We start from the raw sequence: 25,525 nt of genomic DNA on the forward strand, positions 1-25,525 counted from the left end.
CATGAGCTCTTTCAAAATGTGTTTTGGGCCTGAAAGGGGTTAGTTTATAAATATGGCCCCCATACTGGATCCTGAGGCAGACGTAAGGTGATTAAAATAAGAGGACATAAGATACATTTGAATTATATAGAGCCTTTCATGACCTCCCAAAGCACTTTACACTTCAAAAGTACTTCATTGACTATAATCACTGTGGTAATGTAGAAAACATGGCAATATGCACACAGCAAGCTGCCACAAGTAACAATGTGATAATGACCAGATAATCTGTTTTAGTGATGTTCGTTGAGGGATAAATATTGGTCCAGGACACCAGGGAGAGCTCCCTTTCTCTTCTTTGAATAGTGCCATGGGACCTTTTACATTCCTCTGCAAGGCAGACGGGGCCTCAATTTAACATCTCATCCAAAAGACAGCACCTCTGAAAGTACAGCATTCCCTCAGTGCTGGACTGGGCGTGTCAGCCTGGATCACGTGCTCAAGTCTCTGGAGTGGGACTTGAACCCATGACCTTCAGACTACAAGGTCGAGTGTGCTGCCACTGAGCCACTCTGACACATAGATGCAAGATGGGTAGTTGTAACCAACACCTTGTACCGTCAGAGAGACAAGTACAAGGCTTCATGGCAGCACTTTCGCTCCAAACACTGGCACCTGCTGGACTACGTCATCGTCTGAGCGAGGGACCGCAAGGACGTCCGCATCACCCACGCCATGACAGGAGCTGACGACTGCTGGACAAACCACCGCCTAATCCGCTCTGTCATCTCCATCAATGTAGCCCCAAAACAGCGGCGGCAACAGAAACCATGCCGCAGGAAAATCAACGCTGGAGCACTCAAAGACCCCGCTAAGAAAGCCCTATTCAGCCTGTGCCTCACAACCAACCTGACGACTCCCAGTGATGCAGAGACACAGAGTGTCCACAGTGCCTGGTCTGCACTCAAGGCCTCCATAATCAGCACCTGTGAAGAGACACTCGGTCACTCGACCAGGAAACACCAAGACTGGTTCGACGAGAACGACCAGGAGATCCAGGAGCTAATAAGCCGCAAGCGCAAGGCATTCCTGATCTAGAAACAGCAATAGAACTTGAGAGCAAGAAAGCAGCTCTACAGATGCCTGAAGGCCGAGGTCCAACAAAAAACTCGTGACCTAAAGAAGAGATGGTGGGTGAAGAAAGCGCAGGAGATCCAGCAGCTAGCCGACAACCATGATGTGCGTGGATTCTTTAGCGCAGTCAAGACCATCTACGGCCCAAGCATCCAAGGCTCTGCGGGCCGAGAACAGAGAGGTACTCATCAAGGACAGAGAGGCAGTCAGTGCCCGCTGGAAGGAGCACTTCGAAGATCTCCTTAACCGAGACTCTGTCTTCGACGCGAGTGTCCTCAACTCCATCCCGCAGCATGCTACCCGCCACCATCTCAGCACAACCCCAGCCCGGCATGAGGTTGAAAAGGCCATCCGGCAACTGAAGAACAACAAGGTCTCAGGAGCAGATGGAATCCCCGCCGAGGCACTAAAGCATGGCGGAGAAGCATTACTGGCACGAATTCATGAACTCATTTCTCTTATCTGGAAGGAGGAGAGCATGCCAGGGGATGTCAGAGATGTCGTAATTGTGACTATCTTCAAGAAAGGTGACCAGTCCAATTGCGGTAATTACTGAGGAGTTTCCTTGCTGTCTGCCACAGGGAAAGTCATCGCAAGAATCCTCCTCAATCGCCTTCTCCCAGTGGCCGAAAAGCTCCTCCCAGAGCCTCAATGCGGATTCTGCCCACTAAGGGGCACAATGGACATGATCTTCACCGCACGCCAATTACAAGAGAAATGCAGGGAACAGCACCAACCGCTGTACATGGCCTTCTTTGATCTCACAAAGGCCTTCGACACTGTCAACCGTGAGGGATTATGGAGTGTCCTCCTCAAATTCGGCTGCCCTCAAAAGTTTGTCACCATCCTCCGCCTGCTTCACGATGACATGCAAGCCATGATCCTGACCAATGGTTCCACCACAGACCCAATTCACGTATGAACCGGGGTCAAGCAAGGCTGTGTCATCGCACCAATGCTCTTCTCGATCTTCCTTGCTGCAATGCTCCATCTCACCCTCAGTAAGCTCCCCGCTGGAGTGGAGCTAATTTACAGAACAAACGGGAAACTGTTCAACCTCTGTCATCTCCAGTCCCGATCCAAGGTCGTTCCATCCTCTGTCATCAAATTACAGTATGCAGACGACGCTTGCGTCTGCGCTCATTTGGAGGTCGAACTCCAAACCATCGTCAACATCTTCACCGAAGCGTACGAGAGCATGGGTCTTACACTAAACATCCGTAAGACAAAGGTCCTCTACCAACCTGTCCCCACCACACAGTACTGCCCCCCGATTATCAAAATCCATGACAAGGCCTTGGACAACGTGGACCACTTTCCATACCTTGGGAGACTACTGTCAACAAGGGCAGACGTCGATGACGAAGTCCAACACCACCTTCAGTGTGCCAGTGCAGCCTTTGATCACCTGAGGAAGAGAGTGTTTGAAGACCAGGACCTCAAACCTGGCACTAAGCTCATGGTCTACAGAGCAGCAGTGATACCCGCCCTGCTGTATGCCTCAGAGACATGGACCATGTACAGCAGGCACCTCAAAGCACTGGAGAGGTACCACCAACGCTGCCTTCGCAAGATCCTGCAAATCCATTGGCAGGATAGGCGCACCAACGTCGGTGTTCTTGCTCAGGCCAACATCCCCAGCATCGAAGCTTTGACCACGCTCGATCAGCTCCGATGGGCGGGCCACATTGTCCGCATGCCCGATACGAGACTCCCAAAACAAGCGCTATACTCGGAGCTCCAGCACGGCAAGAGAGCCCCAGGTGGGCAGAGGAAACGCTTCAAGGACACCCTCAAAGCTTCCTTGAAAATGTGTAACATCCCAACGACACCTAGGAATCCCTGGCACAAGACCGCACAAAGTGGAGGAGAAGCAGCCGGGAAGGCGCCGAACACCATGGGCTGGATTTTCATTGAGGAGGCGGGTAGGAGGCGGGACTACAACTTTTTGGGTTGTAATCCCGCCTCCATCGAGTTGTAACCAACCCACGCGATTTTGACTTGATTTACCTTGTTGAGCCTGCCCAGCGGGCTCAGCGGGCCAATTAAGGGCCACCCAGCAACAGGTGACGTCACAGATTGATATTTCATCTGTCAAGAGCTTTTGACAGATGAAATATCAGCGTTTGACAGCTGTCAAACACTGATAATCTGTACTCTAAGTTAATTCCTTCATCTAAGGATGATTTAGAGATCTCTCCGGAGCAGAAAGCTGAATGCTGCAATTTTTGACAAATCGCAGCCATTCTGCTTTCTGTGCCGGTGAGATGAGGGACTCCTGAGACCTGAAGGAAGGAAGGCTGTAAAGGTAAGTAAAACTTCTTTAAACACTTTACACACACCAAACATACTTACCTCTTCCCTCATGCTCCCATCACTTAACTGAACACCGGACATCTCGACCCCTCCAAGCCCTTCAGCCCGACGGCCTGCCTCACTAACTTGGCGTGGTTTGGAACTGTCGGGAATCCCACAGTTCACAGAAATCACAGAAACCCCACAGTGCAGATAGAGGCCATTTCGGCCCATCGAGCCTGCACCGACACATATCCCACCCGATCCCCGTAACCCCTACACCAACACATATCCCACCCTATCCCCGTAACCCCACGTATTTAATCCCCCTAACACTAAGGGTCAATTTATCATAGCCAGTCAACCTAACCCGCACATCTTTGGACTGTGGGAGGAAACCAGAGCACCCGGAGAAAACCCACGCAAACACGGGGAGCAAGAATGAAAATAGGGATTAGGCTAAAAACTACCTGTTAACAGGCAGTTAATTGGCACTAATCCCCTTCCCGCCTTGGGGAGTCAGGACGCAGTGTGGGTCGGGTACCCGCCTCCTTTGAAACTGGCATGGAGGCAGGTTGGGGGTGGGATGGCTTCGTGCCCCCCGATTTCAAGATTTCAACCCCCCACACGCCTCCAATCCTGCCTCCAGCGCTCAATGAAAATCCTGCCCCTTGAGTCTCTTCGCCGGGAGCAAGCGGAAGCCAAGCGCAGGCAGCGCAAGGAGTGTACGTCAACCCAAGCACCCCATCCACCCGCCCCTTCAACCACCGTCTGCCCCACCTGTGACAGAGACTGTAGGTCCCGCATTGGACTCATCAGTCACCTGCAAACTCACTTTTAATGTGGAAGCAAGTCATCCTCGGTTCCGAGGGACTGCCTAAGAAGAGAAGAGAGTTGTTTTCCTCAGAGTCCAAACAGTAGCCAATTCACTAACACGCCTGCTGTTTCAGGAAGATGCTTGGCACCTTTTGATGTTGAACATTTCCTTTGATCTCTGTGGGTCAGGAGAGGCTTTCAAAAATCTGATCACATACACCAAGAGGCAGTCAAGAAGCTGAAAGCACCACAGGGGGTAGTTGTCTGTTCTGGGTGGTAGGACAATGCAGAGGGAGATTTTTTCTTTTAAGTTGAGTTAAGTCGACTCACACAGTGAGCTAGTACATCCATGTTCTTTCATTTTTGTACTAGTTCGTGTACAGAAATTATGCTGTTTACGACAATCTCATGCGCTTCATACTGTGCAGTAGTTTATGTTTCGAACCAGACCTACCCAAGTGTGATCCTCTGGAGCACTTACAGGAGAATTGGCCTCCAATCTCCTGCACACAGGCTTTCAGAGAGGTCAATGCTGCTCTGAGCGGCAAATTCTCAGGCCTAAAAGTAATTCATTATTTGTAAGGCACTTTGGATCATCCTGCGGTGGTGAAAGGTGCTATATAAATGCAAGTTCTTTCTCCCAGTTTCTCCGTCTCCGTCTGTTCTGACGATGCCACCTTCCATACCAGTGCTTCTGACATGTCTTCCTTTTTCCTCAACTGAGGATTCCCCTCTACTGTGGTTGACATGGCCCTTGGCCGTGTCCGTTCTATTTCCCGCACCTCTGCTCTCACCCCTTCCCCTCCCTCCCAGAACCATGATAGGGTTCCCCTTGTCCTCACCTTTCACCCCACCAGCCTCTACATTCAACGGATCATCCTCCGCCATTTCCGCCACCTCCAACGTGATCCCACCACCAAACACATCTTCCCCTCACCTCCCCTTTTCAGCATTCCGAAGGGACCGCTCCCTCCGCGACACCCTGGTCCACTCCTCAATCACCCCCAACAGCCCTTCTCCTTCACCTGGCACCTTCCTGTGCAAGCGCAGGAGATGCAACACATGCCCTTTTACCTCCTCCCTTCCCACTGTCCAGGGCCCCAAACACCCCTTCCAGGTGAAACAGCGATTTACTTGTACTTCTTGCAATTTAATATACTGTATTCGCTGCTCACGATGCGTTCTCCTCTACATTGGGGAGACCAAACGCAGATTGGGCGACCGCTTTGCGGAACACCTCCGTTCAGTCCGTAAGTGTGACCCGGAGCTCCCGGTCGCCTGTCACTTTAATTCTCCACTTCACTCCCACTCTGATCTCTCTGTCCTCGGCCTATTGCATTGTTCTAATGAAGCTCAACGTAAGCTCGAGGAACAGCACCTCATCTTTCGATTAGGCACTTTACAACCTGCCGGACTCAACATAGAGTTCAACTATTTCAGATAATAATCCCTGCCCCCATTTTTGATGCAGTATGATTTTGCCATTCCCATTTGCAACATTTTCACAGCATGTTCTTTCAATTCCTTCCTCCCCCCCCCACCCCCTTGTCTCTGCACCTGCTTAATATCCGTTACATTTCCAGTTCTGATGAAGGGCCCCAGACCTGAAACGTTAACTCTGTTTCTCTCTCCACGGATGCTGCCTGGCCTGCTGAGTATTTCCAGCATTTTCTGTTGTTATTCCAAATTCTTTCTTTCTTTGTTTTAGAGGAGGTTTATTCTTCCACGCGACTGTGGTGAACCAACTTCCTCTACCAACTATGTGCAGCACAACTGTATAACGTTTTGAAAAGATTGATTAAGAAAGGGAAGATAGATTATGAAAGTAAATTAGCAAAAAATATAAAAACAGATAGTAAGAGTTTTTATAGTTATATAAAAAGAAAAAGGGTGGCTAAAGTAAATGTTGGTCCCTTAGAGGATGAGACCGGGAAATTAATGGTGGGAAATATGGAGATGGCAAAAACACTGAATGAATATTTTGTATCAGTCTTTACAGTAGAGGACACTAAGAATATCCCAACACTGGACAAACGGGGGGCTAAAGGGGGGGGAAGGAGCTAAACACGATCAAAATCACTAAGGAAGTGGTACTCGGTAAAATAATGGGACTCAAGGCGGTTAAATCACCTGGACCTGATGGCTTACATCCTAGGGTCTTGAGGGAAGTGGCGGTAGGGATTGTGGATGCATTGGTAATAATTTTCCAAAACTCCCTGGACTCGGCAAAGGTCCCGGCAGACTGGAAAACTGCTAATGTAACACCCTTATTTAAAAAGGGCAGTAGACAGAAGGCTGGAAACTATAGACTGGTTAGCCTAACATCTGTGGTAGGTAAAATTTTGGAGTCCATTATTAAGGAGACAGTAACAGGACATTTGGACAATCATAATTTAATAGGACAAAGTCAGCATGGTTTTATGAAGGGGAAGTCATGTTTGACAAATTTGCTGGAGTTCTTTGAGGAAGTAACATATAGGGTGGATAAAGGGGAACCAGTGGACTTAATGTATTTAGACTTCCAAAAGGCATTTGACAAGGTGCCACACAAAAGATTATTGCTTAAGATAAAAAATCACGGGATTGGGGGTAATATTCTGGCATGGATAGAGGATTAGCTATCTAACAGAAGGCAGAGAGTTGGGATAAATGGTTCATTCTCAGACTGGCAATCAGTAACTAGTGGTGTTCCGCAGGGGTCAGTGCTGGGTCCCCAACTCTTTACAATCTATATTAACGATTTGGAGGAGGGGACCGAGTGTAACATATCAAAGTTTGCAGATGATACTAAGATGGGAGGGAAAGTAGTGAGTGAGGAGGACATAAAAAACCTGCAAGGGGACATAGACAGGCTGAGTAGGTGGGCAGAGATTTGGCAGATGGAATACAATACTGGAAAGTGTGAGGTTATGCACTTTGGCAGGAAAAATCGTAGAGCAAGTTATTATCTTAATGGCAAGAAACTGGAAAGTACTGAAGTACAAAGGGATCTGGGGGTCCTGGTGCACGAAACTCAAAAGGTTAGTATGCAGGTGCAGCAAGTGATTAAGAAGGCCAATGGAATGTTGGCTTTCATTGCTAGGGGGATAGAATATAAAAATAGGGAGGTATTGCTTCAGTTGTACAAGGTATTGGTGAGACCGCACCTGGAATACTGCGTACAGTTTTGGTGTCCATACTTAAGAAAGGACATACTTGTTCTCGAGTCAGTACAAAGAAGGTTCACTCGGTTAATCCTGGGGATGAGGGGATGGACATATGAGGAGAGGTTGAGTAGATTGGGACTCTACTCATTGGAGTTCAGAAGAATGAGAGGCGATCTTATTGAAACATATAAGATTGTGAAGGGGTTGGATCAGGTGGATGTGGGGAGGATGTTCCCGATGATGGGTGAAACTAGAACTAGGCGGCATAGTCTTAGAATAAGGGGCTGCTCTTTCAAAACTGAGATGAGGAGGAACTACTTCACTCAGAGGGTGGTAGGTCCATGGAATATGCTGCCCTAAAAAGCTGTAGAAGCTACATCATTACATAAATTTAAAACAGAAATAGACAGTTTCCTAGAAGTAAAGGGAATTAAGGGTTACGGGGAGCGGGCAGGAATTTGGACATGAGTCTAGGTTCAGATCGGTCATGGCCCTATGGGTAGCGGAGCGGGCCCAGGGGCCGTGTAGCCTGATCCTGCTCCTATTTCATGTGTCTAATTCTGTTAGATTCAGGAGATGGTTCTGTGATAGTGGATTGGCAGTTAGGATCAGATCAGCCATGATCTTATTGAATGGCGGAGCAGGCTCGAGGGGCCGATTGGCCTACTCCTGCTCCTATTTCTTGTGTTCTTATGAAAAGTGACTAGTTCAGACTGCACAATGACATGGGGACACGGCAGAGCAGGCATAGTTCTCCCTCCAGCAGTTGTTGAGATGGTTTTGGAGATGTCAAAGGCTAGCATCTGTCTATCTTATGCTGCTGACGTGGCCCTGGTCTGTTATCGCAGACCTTCCAAATTTGTATGGTGTCACCCAGAGAAGGCAATGTGGAGAATCTGGTGACCATTTAAGCATCTTTCTGCCACTCTGCAGTATAGTGAAGTATCTTTAGTTGATTTGACCAGTGGCTGTTGCTGGTTCATTCGACCTACCCCCTCAGCCTGGGGAAATGATATTCCCTTGAGCCCCCTCACTGTCCTGCTTTTGTTGGTATTTTGTGAGTTCTTTTTTTTTGTGATGTTGGTCGTTGAATTTGGCTTTCATCTTCGTCACCCTGTTGAGGTGATGGATATTATACATTTTTTTTTCTGCGCACCTTGTGGAATTTTAGAAACTTGTTTTATTTTTTATCTTTATTGCCATGGTCTAAGCCTTCTGACATCCTTCCAAAACATTCAAGTATTTGCTTGACCAGAATGAACACTCTGCCTCCAAAAACATGATTATGTGAGCTTTCTGTCCCATTTTCCTCCTTTCATGTTTTTGATATATTTATCAGCATAGGGCAAAGACCATTTTCCAGCTTATTAAAACAGTAAATTTGAATAATTTACAGGGGCATCCGACTAGATAATTGGACCTCCAGCCGCCATATTGCTGACTGGTCAATGAATGCATTTACCACTGTGAACTGTTCAAAGTGCCTGGATACTGTAGACTATGAACCAAGCCTTGATAATGTTTTATTTATTCAGTCATACCATAAGGTTGTAATCACATGGTTACACCACCTTTGTACAGGTGTACAGTCGCCACTTTTAAAGGGAGAATGTCTGTTCCGTTTTTAAATGTCTTTCGAGATAATTTTCTCTGTCAGATGAGAGGTGACAGCTTGTGTAGCAGGAAGTGGATTTAGTCAGATTTTGATTACTCACCATATATGATGTCGTCCAGAGAAGGCGATAAGGAGCAATAAAATAAAATTGGGTATGAAATTTGAGTAAGCTAGAATTTTCTTCCCACAAAATAATGGATATAGTGCAGACTCCCAGGTACTAGTCGATTAATTGCTTTAAAATGAACTGCTGGGCAAACATCTAGCTAAGAATAAGACTGAAGGTGATTTTGAAGTACAAATGGAGATGTTCAAATATACCATGGGACAGAAGGGTTCCAGAGCAGTTCGGACATTGGAGATGTGATGTCATCAAAAAGAAAGAAAGACTTGCATTTATATAGCGCCTTTCACGACCACTAGACGTCCCAAAGTGCTTTACAGCCAATGAAGTACAGTCACTGTTGTAATGTAGGAAACACGGCAGCCAATTTGCACACAGCAAGCTCCCACAAACAGCAAAGTGATAACGACCAGATAATCTGTTTTAGTGATGTTGATTGAGGAATAGATACTGGCCAAGACACCAGGAATAACTCCCCTGCTCGTCTTCAAAATAGTGCCATGGGATCTTTTACGTCCACCTGAGAGAGTAGACAGGGCCTCAGTTTAATGTCTCATCCGAAAGACGGCACCTCCGATTAGTGCAGCACTCCCTCAGCACTGCACTGGAGCGTCAGCCTAGATTTTTGTGCCGAAGTCTGTGGAGTGGGGCTTGAACCCACAACCTTCTGACTCAGAGACGAGGGTGCTACCCACTTTTTTTTATTATTATTAATATACTTCATTGAACATTAAGAACATTTACAACATCGTGATAATTTCATTGTATGATACAAATCAATTCCGCCGCTCTGCACAGCCATTCCGCCACCACATTTTAACATCAAAACCTGAAGTTTAATTTGTCTCCTGTAACATATATTAATCGATTGTACTTTAAAAATTGATTGTAAAATACTATCTTTAAATTCCTTTCTGAATAAAACATTCACAGAGCCTTATAATGATCTTTTAGCTTATATTTAAAATACTCTTTTAGATTGATTCTCCTCCCCTTAAAAAACAGAGCATTCCTTTGCACAATCACGAATCTAGCCAAACTGAACATTAAATTAATTGCCATTCCGCTAGACTCGGGCAGACTCTCCTGCAATCCCCATCTCAAAATTGAGTCCCACGGGATTCCCATTCTCGCTCTTCGGTCCCCACCCAGCAAAAAAGCTTCACACAACTGTCGAACATAGTACTTAAAGTCATTTAACTGCGGACATAACACCAGTAAAGGGGACAGAGTCTCATCCCGTGTCCCACACACTGGGCAAGTTGCCACCTTCACTCGCCCAATCTTGCACAAGACCGTCATGGTAAAAATCCGTTATGAGCCAATTTGAAATCCAGTTCAATCCACTCTGGACATTTAAAATTCACCCACACTCCCTTCCAAATCCTGTTGAAGTCCAGCTGTGGGTATATACTCTGCCAAAACTCCTGACCAGCAGGTGTCTTGAATCTCCATTCTCTAAATACCTTATAGAAATCTCGAGTATTACAGTTGTCAAATTGGACCAACTCTCCCTCTTTCTCCAGCAGAAAGCTTGGAAAAGCAGGACGCATTTTACTTCCTTTGGAGACTTCCGCATTTATTTCTTCCATCCAATCCTGTGGCATTGCCCTCACAATCTTCTCATACATGATCCCTATTGCTTTTTCCTCTACCTCCTGATTCTCCTCCCACACCATGTCTCTCACTATCGCTTCCGGCAACCAACCTGGAATCACCTCGTATAATACATCTTTCACACATATAATACCAGCTTTTATAAAAGCTTGATTAAATAAAACCTCTCCTTCGATGTTGATCCACCTGTTCAAAAATAAGGGCTGTTCTAAAAATTCCTCAGCCCCCTTGGGCATAAACTGCACACTTTTTAAAAAATTGGGCCCAAGTCTCTACAACCCCCTTATAAAACCTAGGGAGAAGTTTAATCGATTTCAAAAACATATTATTGTATTCCATATACAATATCCCCTGCCCTCCTATCCCACTTCGTTTTAAAAAATGCTCAAAACAATTCTTCCAAAAACTTGTATTTGACTTCTGAAGAAATCTCTTCACCCATTTGATTCTAAAGGATTTTTTCTTCAAATCAATATCTGGGAAATTGAGTCCTCCCTGATTTCTCCGTCTAATGATGGTATTGTAAGCCACCAAGGCTGGTTTCCCTTCCCATAAAAACCTCACACAAGCCTCTCGGATGGACTTTTCCGCCCACTCGGGAATATCCTCCACCGTCAATAAGTACCATAGCTTAGATAGCAGGAGAGCAGACACCACTGTCGCTCTTCCTTGCACTTTCAACCATCTTCTTTCCCATCTTCCCAAAATCTTTTAAATTTTCATAACCTTTGGTTCCCAATTTAATCGATCCACTTCATCCCTGTCTTTCGTGCACCCCATATGCACCCCCAGAACTTCTAAAACCTCCACCACCTTAAAGGAAATTTCCCTCAACCATTCCCCCCTACCCCTTCCTGCAACCAGGCATTGGGATTTACTATAATTCACTCTGGCTCCTGAAGCTCTACAATATTCCTCCACTACATCCATAGCTTTCCTCACTGACTCCCCATTTCTCAATGTTAAGGTTGTGTCATCTGCATATTGGTGTATCACTGATACCAGCCCAGAACTGGGAACCACAATCCCAACTACACATTGTTTCTTTCGCATCATGTAACCTAATGGTTCTGCTACCAATGTGTACAACAACGGGGACAGGGGACAACCCTGTCTCACTGATCTCTGTATCGGAAAATACTTGGATAAAAAACTATTACATTTAACACAGCTAAATAGGTTTGAATAAAAAATCCTTATCCACTCAATGAAATTTCCCCCGAAACCAAATGCTTCCAAAACCTTCAATAAAAACTCATGAGAGACCCTATCAAAGGCTTTCTCTTGATCAACTTTAATACATAAGCCTCCCATCACTCTCTTCCATGAGCTCTATCGCATCTCGGATTGAGACCACAGAGTCTGCGACGTCCCAGCCTATGACTCCATAGGGCTGAGAGGGCAAAACTATCTGCGGCAACACCTCCTTCAAATGATTTGCCATAACCCTCGCCAAGATCTTATAATCCACATTTAATAATGTGTTGGGCCTCCAATTTTTCAGATCCCGTCTATCCCCTTTATTCTTATAATAAGCTAAGCTTATGACACCTCTCCTCATAGATGGGGCCAAGCTGCCCTCAATTTTAATTTCCTTAAAAACTTCTAAGAGCAATGGACTTAAAATCTCGAAAAATTCTTTATAAAATTCTGCACTTAGTTCATTGGACCCTGGGCTTCCCCCCCGCCACCACCCCCCACCACCACCCCCCTTCATTCCACTTATTGCTACTTTTATTTCCGCTAATCCTACTTCTTTGTCACACATGCTTCTCTCATCCTCCTTTAAACCCTCTTCAATAAAAGCACTAACCTTCTCCATCGCCAAATTGGAAATGTCTTCTTTTGTATATAACTCTTGATAAAAGCTGCTAGCCGCCTCTAAAATCTCCCCACTTTCATGAATGATCTTCTCCCCAACCTTCAACTCTTCAATTGATGATAATCTCTGTCGCAGCTTCTCTTGCTCTAGAAAATATCTAGTGCATCCTTCGCCCTCCAATGCATCTCTAGCCTTTGCACGGAGAATGGCCCCCTTGCATTTTTCAGCTTGCAATAATTCCCATTCTTCCTTTAGCACCCGGAACTTAGTCTCAGCTCCCTTATCCCCTCCGTCAACTGCTTTACAGACATCCGTAAACCTTTTGTTTATATTCTCTTCTCGATGCCGGTTAGCTGCCGCTCTCTTTTTCCCATAACGTACCGAAAAACTTTTACCTCATATTTGAAATTGTCCCACCAAACTCTTCTTTCTTTCAAGAACAAAGGTTCCTTCTGAGCATTCTTTATTATATTTAAAATCCCTTCTTTATAAACAATTTCTTTCAGGTATTGATTGTTTAAAATCCACACCCCTGAACCAATCTTAACTCTGCTGTTCCTAATTCTAAGAACCAAAGCCGAGTGGTCACTAAAAAATACTTTTTTATAATAAATCTCCATCACCTCAGAACTTAACCCTTCCCGCATTAACACAAAATCTATTCGGCTCTGTTTTAAAACATCACCAACCCAACCTGTTCTGGAGAACTCCCTTTTTATGGGGTTCCGGTCCCTCCATAAGTCTCTCAAATTTAAATTTTACAATCATCCCTCTGGAGTTATCATCCTTAAAGGCCATCTGAGCTGAAATGTCCATCCGAGATAAAAATACATTAAAATCCCCCACTATCCAAGGATTTTCCACCTCTGCCACTTCAGTGAATAACCCCCGAAAAAACTCGTGACGCTTGCAATGGTCGTTCGGTGCATAGATATTAAAGAGATCGCAATTAAATGCCTCCATTTTTACCCTTAGCCGTAAAAATCTCCCCTCAGTGTCCTTGTCCACCAAGGCAACGTTCTCTTTTATGGACGGACTCACCAAAACAGCCACTCCTCTACGGTTATTGTTTGCACAACTTGCAAACACCTCTCCCTTCCAAACCTTCTGAACTCTTTCTAGAATATCCTCATCCCAAAAGGTTTCTTGTAGACACAAGTCCGTGCCTTTAAAACCCTGCAACAACTGCTGCAATTTCTTCTCGTCCCTCAGTCCGTTCACATTAATCGAGACCAATGTAATCATGACTCCAAAGAATGGAAGTATGCCTGATAATCTCCATCATTTAATCTCTGGCCCTTCCCTCCTCTCATGCTCCTTCCCAACTTTTCGGCCAGCTGTTGCTTTTTCCTGCAGCCTACAACTCTTTTTCACCTCCTGTTTGAACCTTCCCTGCTGTTTCAGCCTCTTCCTTGCATTAAGTTTGGGCCAAGGAGCTGCCCTTTCTCCCTCCTTCGGCCCCTCACTAACCTTTCCCTTTCCACATGGTGCCACCCCACCCCCCACTTCCATGTCCCTGTCCCCCTCTAATTCCTCACTCTCAAGCTCTTCTGTAACCCTCTGTGCCTGTTCCCTGTCAGATACATCATCTCCCATAGAGAGTCTTCCTGCTGTCGCCGTTTCTCCAACAGTGCCGCTCCCTTCAACCTCATCTCCACCTCTGACCCTTGCTCCTTGATCCTTCTCTCTCTGGGACAATGGCGCACCTATATTGCACCCTTCTGGCGTCTTTGTCTCGCTGCTCCCGTCCTGCTGCCCCTTTAAGGCTCCTGCCTCTTGCACCCTCTCCCTGTCTTGCCCCCTCCTGCTCACCGAGATGTCCGACTCCCCGTCTTTCTTTGGAGTACTTACATTTACCATGCACCCCGCTCCCGCCTCCTCTCCGCCCACGGACACCAGATTCTTTAGGGAGAGCTGAACTGTATTAAGGCTCAAGTCTGTACTCATCCCTTGCTGCCCGCTGCTGTCTTTGTTTTTTTCCACTGTACTTTGTGTGTTTTCCACCATCTCCATCCTGTTCTCTGCTCCATAATTTTCAGCCTCTTCCTGTTCTCTTTTCTCCTTCAATTTACCAGCTGTGTCCTCCGACTGCTCCGCTCCTCCAGCCATTCCACTCACACCTCCTGCTCCTTCTCCCATCTCCTCGTCACTCATAGAGCTTCCTTCTGCCTCACACTCAGCGGGTGGGGCCTTTGTGACACACCCCACAGCTCTCCGCCTTGCAGCTTTGAGCGATGTGTCCAGACTCGCCGCAATTATAACAGTACAAGTCTGGACAGTTTCTTACAAGATGGTCATCTCCAAGACAATAATAACAAACCTTCACTTGGTTATCATGCAGCCCTCGAAAGTACTGCACTCCTTCCAATGTCTCGACTTTCATGCTGTACGGTAATGACTTCACCCCCTCTGGGAACCGCACCTTTATGTAACGGGTTCCATCTGCTACCCGTGTTCCTGGATAGTACCTCCTTTATTGCTGAGCAAATTTTAATGTCCCACGACTCCAACTTTTTGATTAGCACATCGTCCTCAATATAAACTGGCAAGTTTAAGAATGAGACCACCACCTCTTCCGAATATAGCAGAGATACCTCCAAGAACTTATCGGCAACTTTCAGACTGAGTAAAAGTCTTTCCACCTCCTCTCGGCCACTGACCGTCACCTCGAACCCAACATTCAGCTTTGGTCGGCAGGCAAAGCAGCTTCCCTCACCACAGTCCTCATGTACTGCTTGGATAATATCCCAAGCTCGTTTCTCCTTATCCTCGCACTGAACCACCACCGTGTTTTCTTTTCCAAACCTCCTGGGGTCCCGGCCCAAATCTTTGGGCCTTTTTCTTTCCCTTCCAACCACAGTTTCTTCCCTAATTAAATTAATCTTGGGAACACTGTCCTCTAAGGGGCCCGGCACTCCGGACCCCTCGGCAACCATCTGGCTGTTTTTTATGGGCCAAAAATGCCCTGAAACCTGAAAACAAAGACCCCAAAATCCACCACCAACTTTTTACAAACTCACTCCAACTCCCTGCTGTAATCAGGCAACCAGTAAAACCTGCTCACTCCTAGCCCCTCCCACCTAGAGAGTGCTACCCACTGAGCTACAGCTGACACTGATGATAACAGCCATTCAACAACAACTTGCATTTATATAGCACCTTTAACATAGTAAAACATTCCAAGGCGCTTGTCAGGCACAAACAAAAAAAATTGATACCAAGTCAAAAAAGGAGGCATTAGGACTGGTGACCAAAAGCTTGGTCGAAGAGGGAAGTCTTAAGGAATGTCTTAAAGGAAGAAAGAGAAATGGAGAGGTTTAGGGAGGGAATTCCAGAGCTCAGGGCCTAGAAGGCTGAAGGCACAGCCGCAAATGGTAGGACGAAGGAAGTCAGGGATGCACAAGAGGCCAGAATTAGAGGAACACATAATTCCCGGAGGGTTGCAGGACTCAAGGAGGTTGCAGAGATTGGGTAGGATGAGGCTATGGTGGGATTCGAACAAAAGGATGAGAATTTTAAATTCAAAGATGAATAAGGTAGAGCCTTCAATGTTTACAGCACAGAAGGAGGCCATTCAGCCCATCATGTCCATGCCACCTGTTTTCTAGAGCAGTCCAAAATGAACACTGCTCCAACTCTCTCCATAGCCCACTATCTTCCTCCGCTTCAAATATTTATCCTTTTTTTCCCCTTAAAAGATGAAACTACTTACTGTCGCAAAGTCTTTCACACTCCAACAACCCTCTGCATAAAGAAATTTCTCCTAACCCCTCTCCTCACTGTCTTAGTGACTATTTTAAATTGCTGACTGCTTGTCACTGACTCCCCAACCAAACAAAATAGTCTTTCCCTATTCACTCATTAGAACCCTGCATAATTTTAAAAACCTCCAATAATTCTTCTCATCAACTTTTCTGCCCCAGTGGAAATAGCCCCAGTAGCTGAAGTCTCTCCTCATAACTATAGTTTCCAATCCCTGCCTGTCATCCTGGTAAATCTACGCTGTACGCTCTCTATGGTTTTAATGTCCTTTCTATAATAGGTAACGAAACTGGCACACAACACTAACTATAGCCTTGGACAAATTTGTCATTACCTCTTTGCTCTTCTACCCCATGCCTTTATTTAAAGAATCCAAAATGCTGCTGGCCTTTATTTTATAGCTTTATCTACCTGGATTCGCAATTTCAAGGAATTATCTACTTCTTCCCTTTGATCTGTCTTTTCACTTGCGCCTTCCTTAAGAGCATACTCCCAATCCTTGTATTAATGCATTACTTCACTCTTCTCAATGATAGGGTATGGTAGTGTAGTTTTTGTTATTGGACTAGTAAACCAGAGGTAAAAAGAGAAAATGTTGGAAATACTCAGCAGGTCAGGCTGCATCTGTGGAGAGAGTAAACGTTTCAGGTCGATGACCTTTCATCAGAACTGGAAAATGTTAGAGATGTGACAGGTTTTAAGCAAGTGCAGGGGCAGGGAAAGGGGGAGGGGAGGAAAGAACAAAAGGGAAGGTCTGTGATAGGGTGGAAGGCAGGAGAGATTAAATGACTAAAGGGATAAAAGAAAAGAAAGACTTGCATTTATATAGCACCTTTCACAACCACCGGATGTCTCAAAGCGCTTTACAGCCAATGAAGTACTTTGAAGTGGAGTCACCGTTGTAATGTAGGAAACGCAGCAGCCAATTTGCGCACAGCAAGCTCCCATAAACAGCAATGTGATAATGACCAAATAATCTGTATTTTGTTATGTCGGTTGAAGGATAAATATTCGCCAGGACACCGGGGATAACTCCCCTGCTCTTCTTCGAAATAGTGCCGTGGGATCTTTTACATCCACCAGAGAGAGCAGATGGGGTTTGGTTTAACGTCTCATCCGAAAGACAGCACCTCCGACAGTGCAGCACTCCCTCAGCACTGCACTGGAGTGTCAGCCTAGCTTGATATGCTCAAGTCCCTGGAGTGGTACTTGAACCCACTCCATGATGGCGCAAGGCAAAATGAGGTAGTAATGGGACAAGTAAAGAAACAAAAAATGGGTCTGGAGGAGCTGTAAATAACAAGAGCAGAATCATTACCAGTGGCTGCTGTCCAAAAGATGGGAGCAATGGTTATGATCTGAAATTGTTGAACTCAATGTTGAGTCTGGAAGGTTGTCAACTAGAGGCTTGGACAAATAATCCAGAAAACATAAATTTAAATCCCACCATGGCGGTTTGAGAATTTGAATTCAGTTTTTGGAAAAAAAATCTGGAAATAAAAGCTGATATCAGTAAAAGTGACCATGAAGCTGTTGGATTGTCATTAAAAATCCAACTGGTTCACTAATGTCCTTCTTAAGAGGGAAACCTGCCGTCCTTACTTGTTCTGATCAATGCGGCTGACCTTTTACTGTTTACTTCATTCCGTTGTATCAAACCATTACCAGAAGAAGGCTCACCACCACCTTCTCTGGGCAACTAGAGTGGACAATAAATGTCGGCCTTGCCAGTGATGTACATCTCTGTGTAATAACCAGCTGATGTATTTGCTTCTATACTTGTCTTGTTATCCCACTCGAGACTTGAGCACACAATCTAGGCTGACACTTCAGTGCGATACTGAGGGAGTGCTGCGCTGTCGGAGGTGCTGTCTTTTGGATGAGATGTTAAACCGAGGCCTCGTCTGCCATCTCAGGTGGACATAAAAGATCCCACGGCACTATTTCGAAGAAGAGCAGGGGAGTTCTCCCCAGTGTCCTGGCCAATATTTATCACTTAACCAACATCACTAACACAGGTTATCTGGTCATTGTCTCATTGCTGTTTGTGGGGCCTTGCTGTGCACAAATTGGCTGCTGTGCTTCCTACATTGCAACAGTGACTACATTTTGCAACTACTTTATTGGCTGTAAAGTGCTTGGGGGCGTCCTGCGGTTGTGAAAGGCGCTTTGGAAATGCAAGTCTTTCTTTTCTTTCTTCTTTGTAATACACAAATGGCCTTCTCACTGAGAATCACGTTTGAGATGAATTTTTCCTACTGTTGATTCACTGGACCTTACAGTAAAATCGAAAGTTGAAGGGGAAAAAAAATTGTGGATGCAGTCAGTGTCACATTTGGTAAATGTATAATAAAAACAGAAAATGCTGGAAACTCTCAGCAGGTCAGGGAACATCTGTGGAGAGAGAAACAGAGTTAATGTGGGAATTTTAATCCTCCTATGACGAGTGAGCGGGGGGTGGTAAGTTAATACAGCAGAAATCCGAAACCCGAACCCAACCCGCCTCCAACATACCCACTTCTGTTTTTAACAGAGGCAGGTTTGGGTGCGTGTGAGTAACTCCCTTTGGAGAGGCGGGTTACTGTTAATATTTAAATGAGACAGTTTTAAGGACATTTTCACTGTGATTTGAATTTAACGGCTCCAGCATGAGTTTCCCGCGAGTTCAGGAAAGTCGATATTAAACGGAGGCGAGATGGATCGGCACTTTAATGAATAAAGGCTCAGTGCTCACAGCTGCTTTCTTAACGGTTTGGTGACAGTACTTGTGAGAGACTTATATTTCTATAGTTTGGAGGTCTTCACACACACAAGATCAGGATAGGTGGCGCCGTGGCTGCTTTAGATTGGACTTCAGATGAGGAAGACAATCAGCATTCACAGCAGCAAGGGTGTGCTGTCGAGGGAGCAGCAGATGGACAGCAGAGAGAGGAGCAACAGAGGGGTCGAGATCACAGGAGGCACTGCTCAAGTAACAGGGTGTACATACAGAGGCTCAGCTTCCTTTACCTCTCAGAAGAGCAGTGCTTCCGAAGGCTGAGATTGTCACTTCAGGTAGTCAAAGACATCTGCAGTCTCCAAGAAGAAGACCTGCTACCTGCTGGACCTGGTGGCCATGCATTACCAGTGGCTGTGAAAGTCACCACTGCCCTCAACATTTTTGCCTGTGGTTCCTTCCTGGGCACTACTGGAGACAGATCGAGGGTCTTGCAGCCCGCTGCGCCTAAATGTATAAGGCAGGTGATGGATGGATTGTTTACCAGGGCTGGGAGTTATGTAAACATCCTCTGTGATGACAATAGCCAGAATGAGCGGGCACTTGGCTTCATGTATCTGGCTGGCTTCCCATAGGTGCAGGGGGCCAATGATTACACACCCGTGGCAAAACGAGGAGCTACAGATCAACCAGGAGCATTCGTCATCCACAAGAGATTTCATTCCATCAATGTTAAGCTGGTGTGCAACCACAAGAAAAGGTTCATGCAGGTCTGCGCTAGATTCCCAGGGAGCTGCCATGATGCTTTCATGCTGCGTCAGTCCAACATCCCCGACCTGTTCGTACCTGGAACCAGCCTTAAAGGTTGGCTGCTAAGCAACAAGGGACAAAATCAAACCTGGCTGCTGACACCTCTGAGTGAATGAATTCACCCACCAATGAATCTCAAGAGCGCTACAATGACAGCCATATGACAACCAGATGTGTCAGCGAGCAAGACATCGACATGCTTAAGATGCGCTTCAGGTGCCTGGACATGTCTGGAAGCACCCTTCAGTACTCACCAGCAAGGGTCTCTAGGATAATGTTGTGTGCTGCGTTCTGCACAACATAGTGCAGCAGCAAGGACTAGAGGTGGAGGAGGAACAAGACGCGCATCACTCATCATCTGATGAGGATTTCCACGGAGAGGAAGAGGAGGAAGATGAAGATGGGGCCTCCAGTGGCAGACGAGCCACTCACATTGCTGCTCAGGATGTCAGGGATTCCCTAATAGCTCAATTAGTTACATTGGTCCAGTGTGAGTTACTATCACATCCCCCAGCCCCCTCCCCAACCTCCACTGACACAAAGCAGTCCTGCAGCCAACCATCCACCCGTCGCACATCCACCAATTGGTCCCCGTCAATTCATGTCTTCACATTCATCAACAAGCAACTGAAAAGGCGAGTTGGCACATGGCACGCAAAAATGGGCAACACGGGAAAGTGGTGCAAATGAATAAATTTTATGTGATTTGATTTTTTTTAAAAGGAAACTTAATAACCTGACATTTTCACAAACACCCATCTGCATACCCTTGGTGAACTACCTAGCTCTTCTCTTCCTTTGCCTATCGCTCCTACGTGGAGCAACCCCTATGGCTTCAGTAGAGGTAAAGGCAGGGTGCTCAGATCCCTGCTCTGAATGTTAAGACGTTGTTGGTTGATACCTTCTAGGTGTTGGAGCACCTGAGGGCCCCGCCAAAGATTTCTCCACCTGCACCTTTGCAGGGGCAGATCCTTCACCCTGTTTAAAGCGGCAGACATGCTGGTATCTAAAGTCTGCACAGCCGTGGTCATGGCCTGCAGGAACTCACTTGATTCCCGTGATTAAAGTTCCACGGAGGAGGCCAGCCTATCCATGGAAGAAGACATTCTCGCAATAGCCTGGTGGAGAGAAGGGGCAGAAATTAATTAGTACTGGCAATGTAAAAATGTTGCTACTGAGCATAATTAAGATGATCATATTACACTCGTTGCTGAAATCAATCAATATGACTTAGTCTTGACTTACTCTTGCATGAGATGTGGGTCGGGGATATTTAGTTCTGTAACCAGGCAGCTGCAAAGTCCCAGTTTCTCCATCTCCAATGGTCAAGGACACAGACATGCACTGCTCTCCATGGCTTCCCCCTCTGCAGATGTCAGCTGCACTAGCTGTGGTGGCCTACCTCTAGCCCTCTCCCTTGTGTTCTGTACATGCTTCTCCTGCAACGGGGGAACAACAGACCTATGAGCGTCTGTAAGGCATGTGCTCACCCGATAGATGCAGTGCATTTGATAAGGTTGACGATCAGGCAGATGCATCACATTGCATAAAGATTGGGGTGAGTGGCAGTGGTGGAGGAACAAATGGGGAGGTCAGGAAGAGCATAGAAAGTGAATGAAGGGTGCTCTTCAAACTTAAGTGGCTGCGCGGAATGATGTGATGGAGTACGTTTGACAGGAGAGGGGGGGGCAGGTGGTGTGCACTATAGGATGTAGGTGAGTCTGCAACTGGTTAGGCCATTAATGCACTTCCTGCACTGGATCCAGTTATGGGCCATAATACTCCTGCTGCTGACCTCCTCGGCCACCTCTAGCCATGCCGCCTTCGTGACAGCAGCAGGTTTCTTCTTCCCATTGCTAGGGAGGATTATCTCCTTCCTGCTCCTTGCTGCCCCCAGCAGTACATCAAGCAAGGCGTTGTTAAACCGGTGTAAAGCCTTTGAATGTCCTGAGTCCATCTTGTATGATTGCCGTCTATATGCAAAACTTCCGAACTCCTCCAAGTTCCATCTTTGAATTGGCCTTTTTAAATAGTCGAGTTGAGATTGCATCATATGGGTGTGCATCAGGCCCGCTGACGAGCATTGGAGCTGCGAAACCCGGAAGTAAAACGATAATGAGGTAGCTATGTTGAAATCAGACATTCCGACCCGCCAAAGCGTCGTACGGGTTTCATGCCCACTATCATCCCACCGCTCAGAACCTGCCTCTGGGTTATTATCAGGCCCAACATTTCAGGTCATCATCAGAACTGGGAGATGTTGGAGATGAACAGCTTTTAAGCAAGTGCAGAGCCAGGGAAAAGGGGGACAGGGAAAGAATGACAGGGAGATGCTTGTGATAGTGTGGAAGACTGGAGTGATTAAATGACAAAAATGATGATGGTGCAAGGCAAAAGGGGGTGATAATGAGAGAAGTATAGAAACAAAAGATCTGGCAAGAGGAGGTGTAAATGGTTACAGCAGAATAGCAGAGGGGGAGGAAAGCATGGAAAATCTAGCAGAGCGGAGAAGGATTCCTTGGCCCTGGAATGTAGCAGAAGAGAGGGGGTCGACCCCAGGGGTGTGGACCACCCCGCCAGCCATGTATCGATGGGGGATCCCCAGCCCACACCAATCTCACTCCCAGTGTCTCTGGTGCAGCCATCCTCCATAACCAGAACCTGCTGTCCAATCTAATTTTTTTTTGTGGTAAATCTATACCTTGTTTTCAACATTCAGCAGCATGTCCAATACTAGAATGTGTATGATAGTCGCTGTTTATTGCCTTCACTCAATTCATAAGGCAGTTACGTACTGTGAATAATCGTTGCTATTTCTGGAATGTTCCAAACAGCAAGTCAACACCGACCAGCGTGAAGTCCAATCCATCTAAAAGACACAGAGACCGTCTGAACGCTGAGTTAGACCATCTGGCCAGTCTCCTGCCGTTTCCACCAGATATTATTTCCAAATTGGATAAACTTTCGGTCCTACGCCTCAGTGTCAGCTACCTTCGAGTGAAAAACTTCTTCCAAGGTAGGCTTGTTTAACGCACAAACTATACAAGATGCAGTGTCCCTTGTTTCTGCTGATGGGTTCTTTATTTTAATCTCTGTTTTCAGCTTTTTTCGGTCTCTTAAATTGACCCATTTTGACCTTAATCCTGTTTGTTCTTAATCGAACCAGTTGTTGCATTTTCCCTACCCTTTTTGTTGTTGTGCCGTGTGACATGAATCTTGTCATTTGTGTGGAAATGACTTGTGTAATAATACTGGGCGGCCTGCTGGTGGCGCTGTCCAGGGAGAGTATAAATACTCGGGCATGGGCCCAGCTTGCTCAGGACATTCTTTAACAGGAACTAGTGAAGGACAGAACTAGACATCCATGTTGTAAAACAGTTGATTAAAGCTTTAACGCTTAGACCAAGTGCCTAGTAGTTTTCTTACGTCACCGTGTTTAACCCTTGAGTTTCTATTTGCACTGTTCTTCCATTCATGTATTTCAGTATTTTCCCTTTACCGCATCTAATCCTTGCAGTTCCTCTGAATGGCCTCTTGTGCATCACCCCCCAGCCTTCGCCCCACTATTGGCTGCCGTGCCTTCAGCTGTCTAGACACCACGCTCTGAAATTCCCTCCCCAAACCTCTCTGCCTCTCCTCTTTCTTAAGACCCTCTGCAAAACCCACTTCTTTGAACCCAGCTTGGGGTCACCCATCCTAATATCTCCTTCTTTAGCTTGGTCTTCCTTTTTTAAAATTACAGCTCTGTACCTTAGGACATTTCTCTGTTAAAGCACATTCTTGTAGAAATTGTATTTAAAATGATCTTTTTATTGCCTTCCTGGTCCCTTTAGGATGTGGATTCCCTCTTGTTGCCTTTTGCTTTTTGGCTTCTTCCTTAAGATTTCCTCGGCTCTTCCAACCAAAGCTGTTTTAAATTAGTTCCAATGTTATTCAATAGCGCATACTGTGTCCCATTTAAAACTCTTCAAATCTGTCATTCATTTTAACAGCTTATTTCTTTGCTTTGTGATTTATTGAAACCATCATTGTTAATCTTTAACAAAGTTGGTGTCTTGATCATAATAAGCCTGATTCTTATCCCTGCAACCACTGGGTTGTAGTCTGAGTTGCAGTATGTTTTTGAGTTTACAATTTTCATCCTTGTTTTCAAATCCCTCCACGGCCTTGCCCCTCCCTATCTCTATAACCTCCTCAATCCCTATAACGCTCCGAGATCTCTACGCTCTTCCAATCCTGGTCTTGTGCGCCTCTCCCATTTTAATCAATCCACAATTGGCTGCCGTGCCTTCAGCTGCTTAGGCCCTAACCTCTGGAATTCCCTCCCTAAATCACTCCAGCTCTCTACCTCCTTCTCCTTCTTTAAGACGCTCTTTAAAACCTACCTTTTTGACCAAGCTTTTGGTCATCTGTCCTAATATCTCCTTATGTGGCTCGGTGTCAAATTTTGTTTGGTAACACTCCTGTGAAGCGCATTGGGACTATTTATTACATTAAAGGCGCTATATAAATGCAAGTTGTTGTTGCTTACTGAGTGAAATAATTTCCTATTGTAACAGAGTCTATCTAGTTCCTTGCTCTTTTTTGGTTCTTTCCATAGCGCCAACAATGTGGTCCTGACACCGCGTTGGCGGGTGACTGCTCCTTAGACATTGTGTGTGCTTGTACCCAAATGAGTTGTCTAATTTATTTAAAATATTTTAGTGGCGCTTGGCGCATGATACAGCGTGAGAGCCAAAGGAGTCGGAGAATGGCGGGCGCCAGCGGAAATGGAAGGGCTACCGGCTGCCCTGAATATAGTGCCGCCATTTTTTTAATATAACAATTTGTGAGTCAATGGGAGAAATTTTAACACCGTAGGATGGTGGGTTGGGGTCGGGTAGGAAGTAAAAATAGAAGAAAATTGAAGCGCGTACACAACCTGGCTCCAATGTGCCCACTTCCTGCTCACCAGAGTCGGCGTGATCATTAGCGCAGGCGGGTCGCCAATTAAGACGGCATTTAAGATCATAATTACATGGAAATGAGGGGATTTTCAATTGAATTATACATTCTTTTGAATCTAGCACGGGTTTCCTGGGACTAGGGAAACTCCCCAATGAAAAGCAGGCAAGATTGAGCAGCACTTCATGGGGGTGTTTAAAGTTCAGATTGCCCAATCTCAATAAAGGCTCAGTACTTGCAGCTGCTTTGTCAGTTCCCTCTGGCAAACGTTTAGAAGAAGGCGGCCATGGATGTTCTGGACACTACATTGGATGAGGAAGTCGATCACCATCCACGGCAGCGATGACATGCCGTGGTGGGATCAGCAGGTGCACAGGAGGGAGGTGAAGAACAGCGGAGAGGTGCACAGGAGAACAGAACGAAGAGCAGCAGAGAGGAGAGCAACAGAGGGGCTGAGGTTGCAGGAGGCACTACCCACATGAGAGGGTCAACAGACAGAGGTTCTTTGACCTATCTGAAGAGCAGTGCTTCTGCAGGCTCAGATTGTCACTGCAGGTGGTCGCTAACATCGGCAGCTTCCTTCAAGAAGAGCTGCTCCCTGCTGGAGCTGATGGCCACTCATTGGCCGTCGCTGTCAAAGTCACCACTGCCCTCAATTTCTTTGCCTCTGGCTCCTTCCAGTGTGCCACAGGAGACAGCTCGAGGATCTCTGTCGGCTGCCCATGAATGTACAGAGCGTCGACAT

General features: G+C 46.1%; 1 protein-coding gene across 2 annotated transcripts in view; it reads left to right on the top strand.

Annotated features, from left to right (window-relative positions):
- Positions 1–25,525, top strand: part of ahrra (aryl-hydrocarbon receptor repressor a) — a 329,025-nt gene that overhangs the window by 28,808 nt on the left and 274,692 nt on the right. For both annotated transcript variants that reach the window (XM_085989051.1, XM_085989049.1), the window contains exon 3: positions 22,671–22,852. In XM_085989051.1, coding sequence (XP_085845177.1) covers positions 22,671–22,852 — 182 coding nt within the window. The remainder of the gene's footprint in view (positions 1–22,670; positions 22,853–25,525) is intronic.

Source organism: Somniosus microcephalus, chromosome 5, assembly GCF_052327205.1.
Source record: "Somniosus microcephalus isolate GS21.2 chromosome 5, FLI_Smic_1.0, whole genome shotgun sequence".
NCBI lineage: Eukaryota > Metazoa > Chordata > Chondrichthyes > Squaliformes > Somniosidae > Somniosus > Somniosus microcephalus.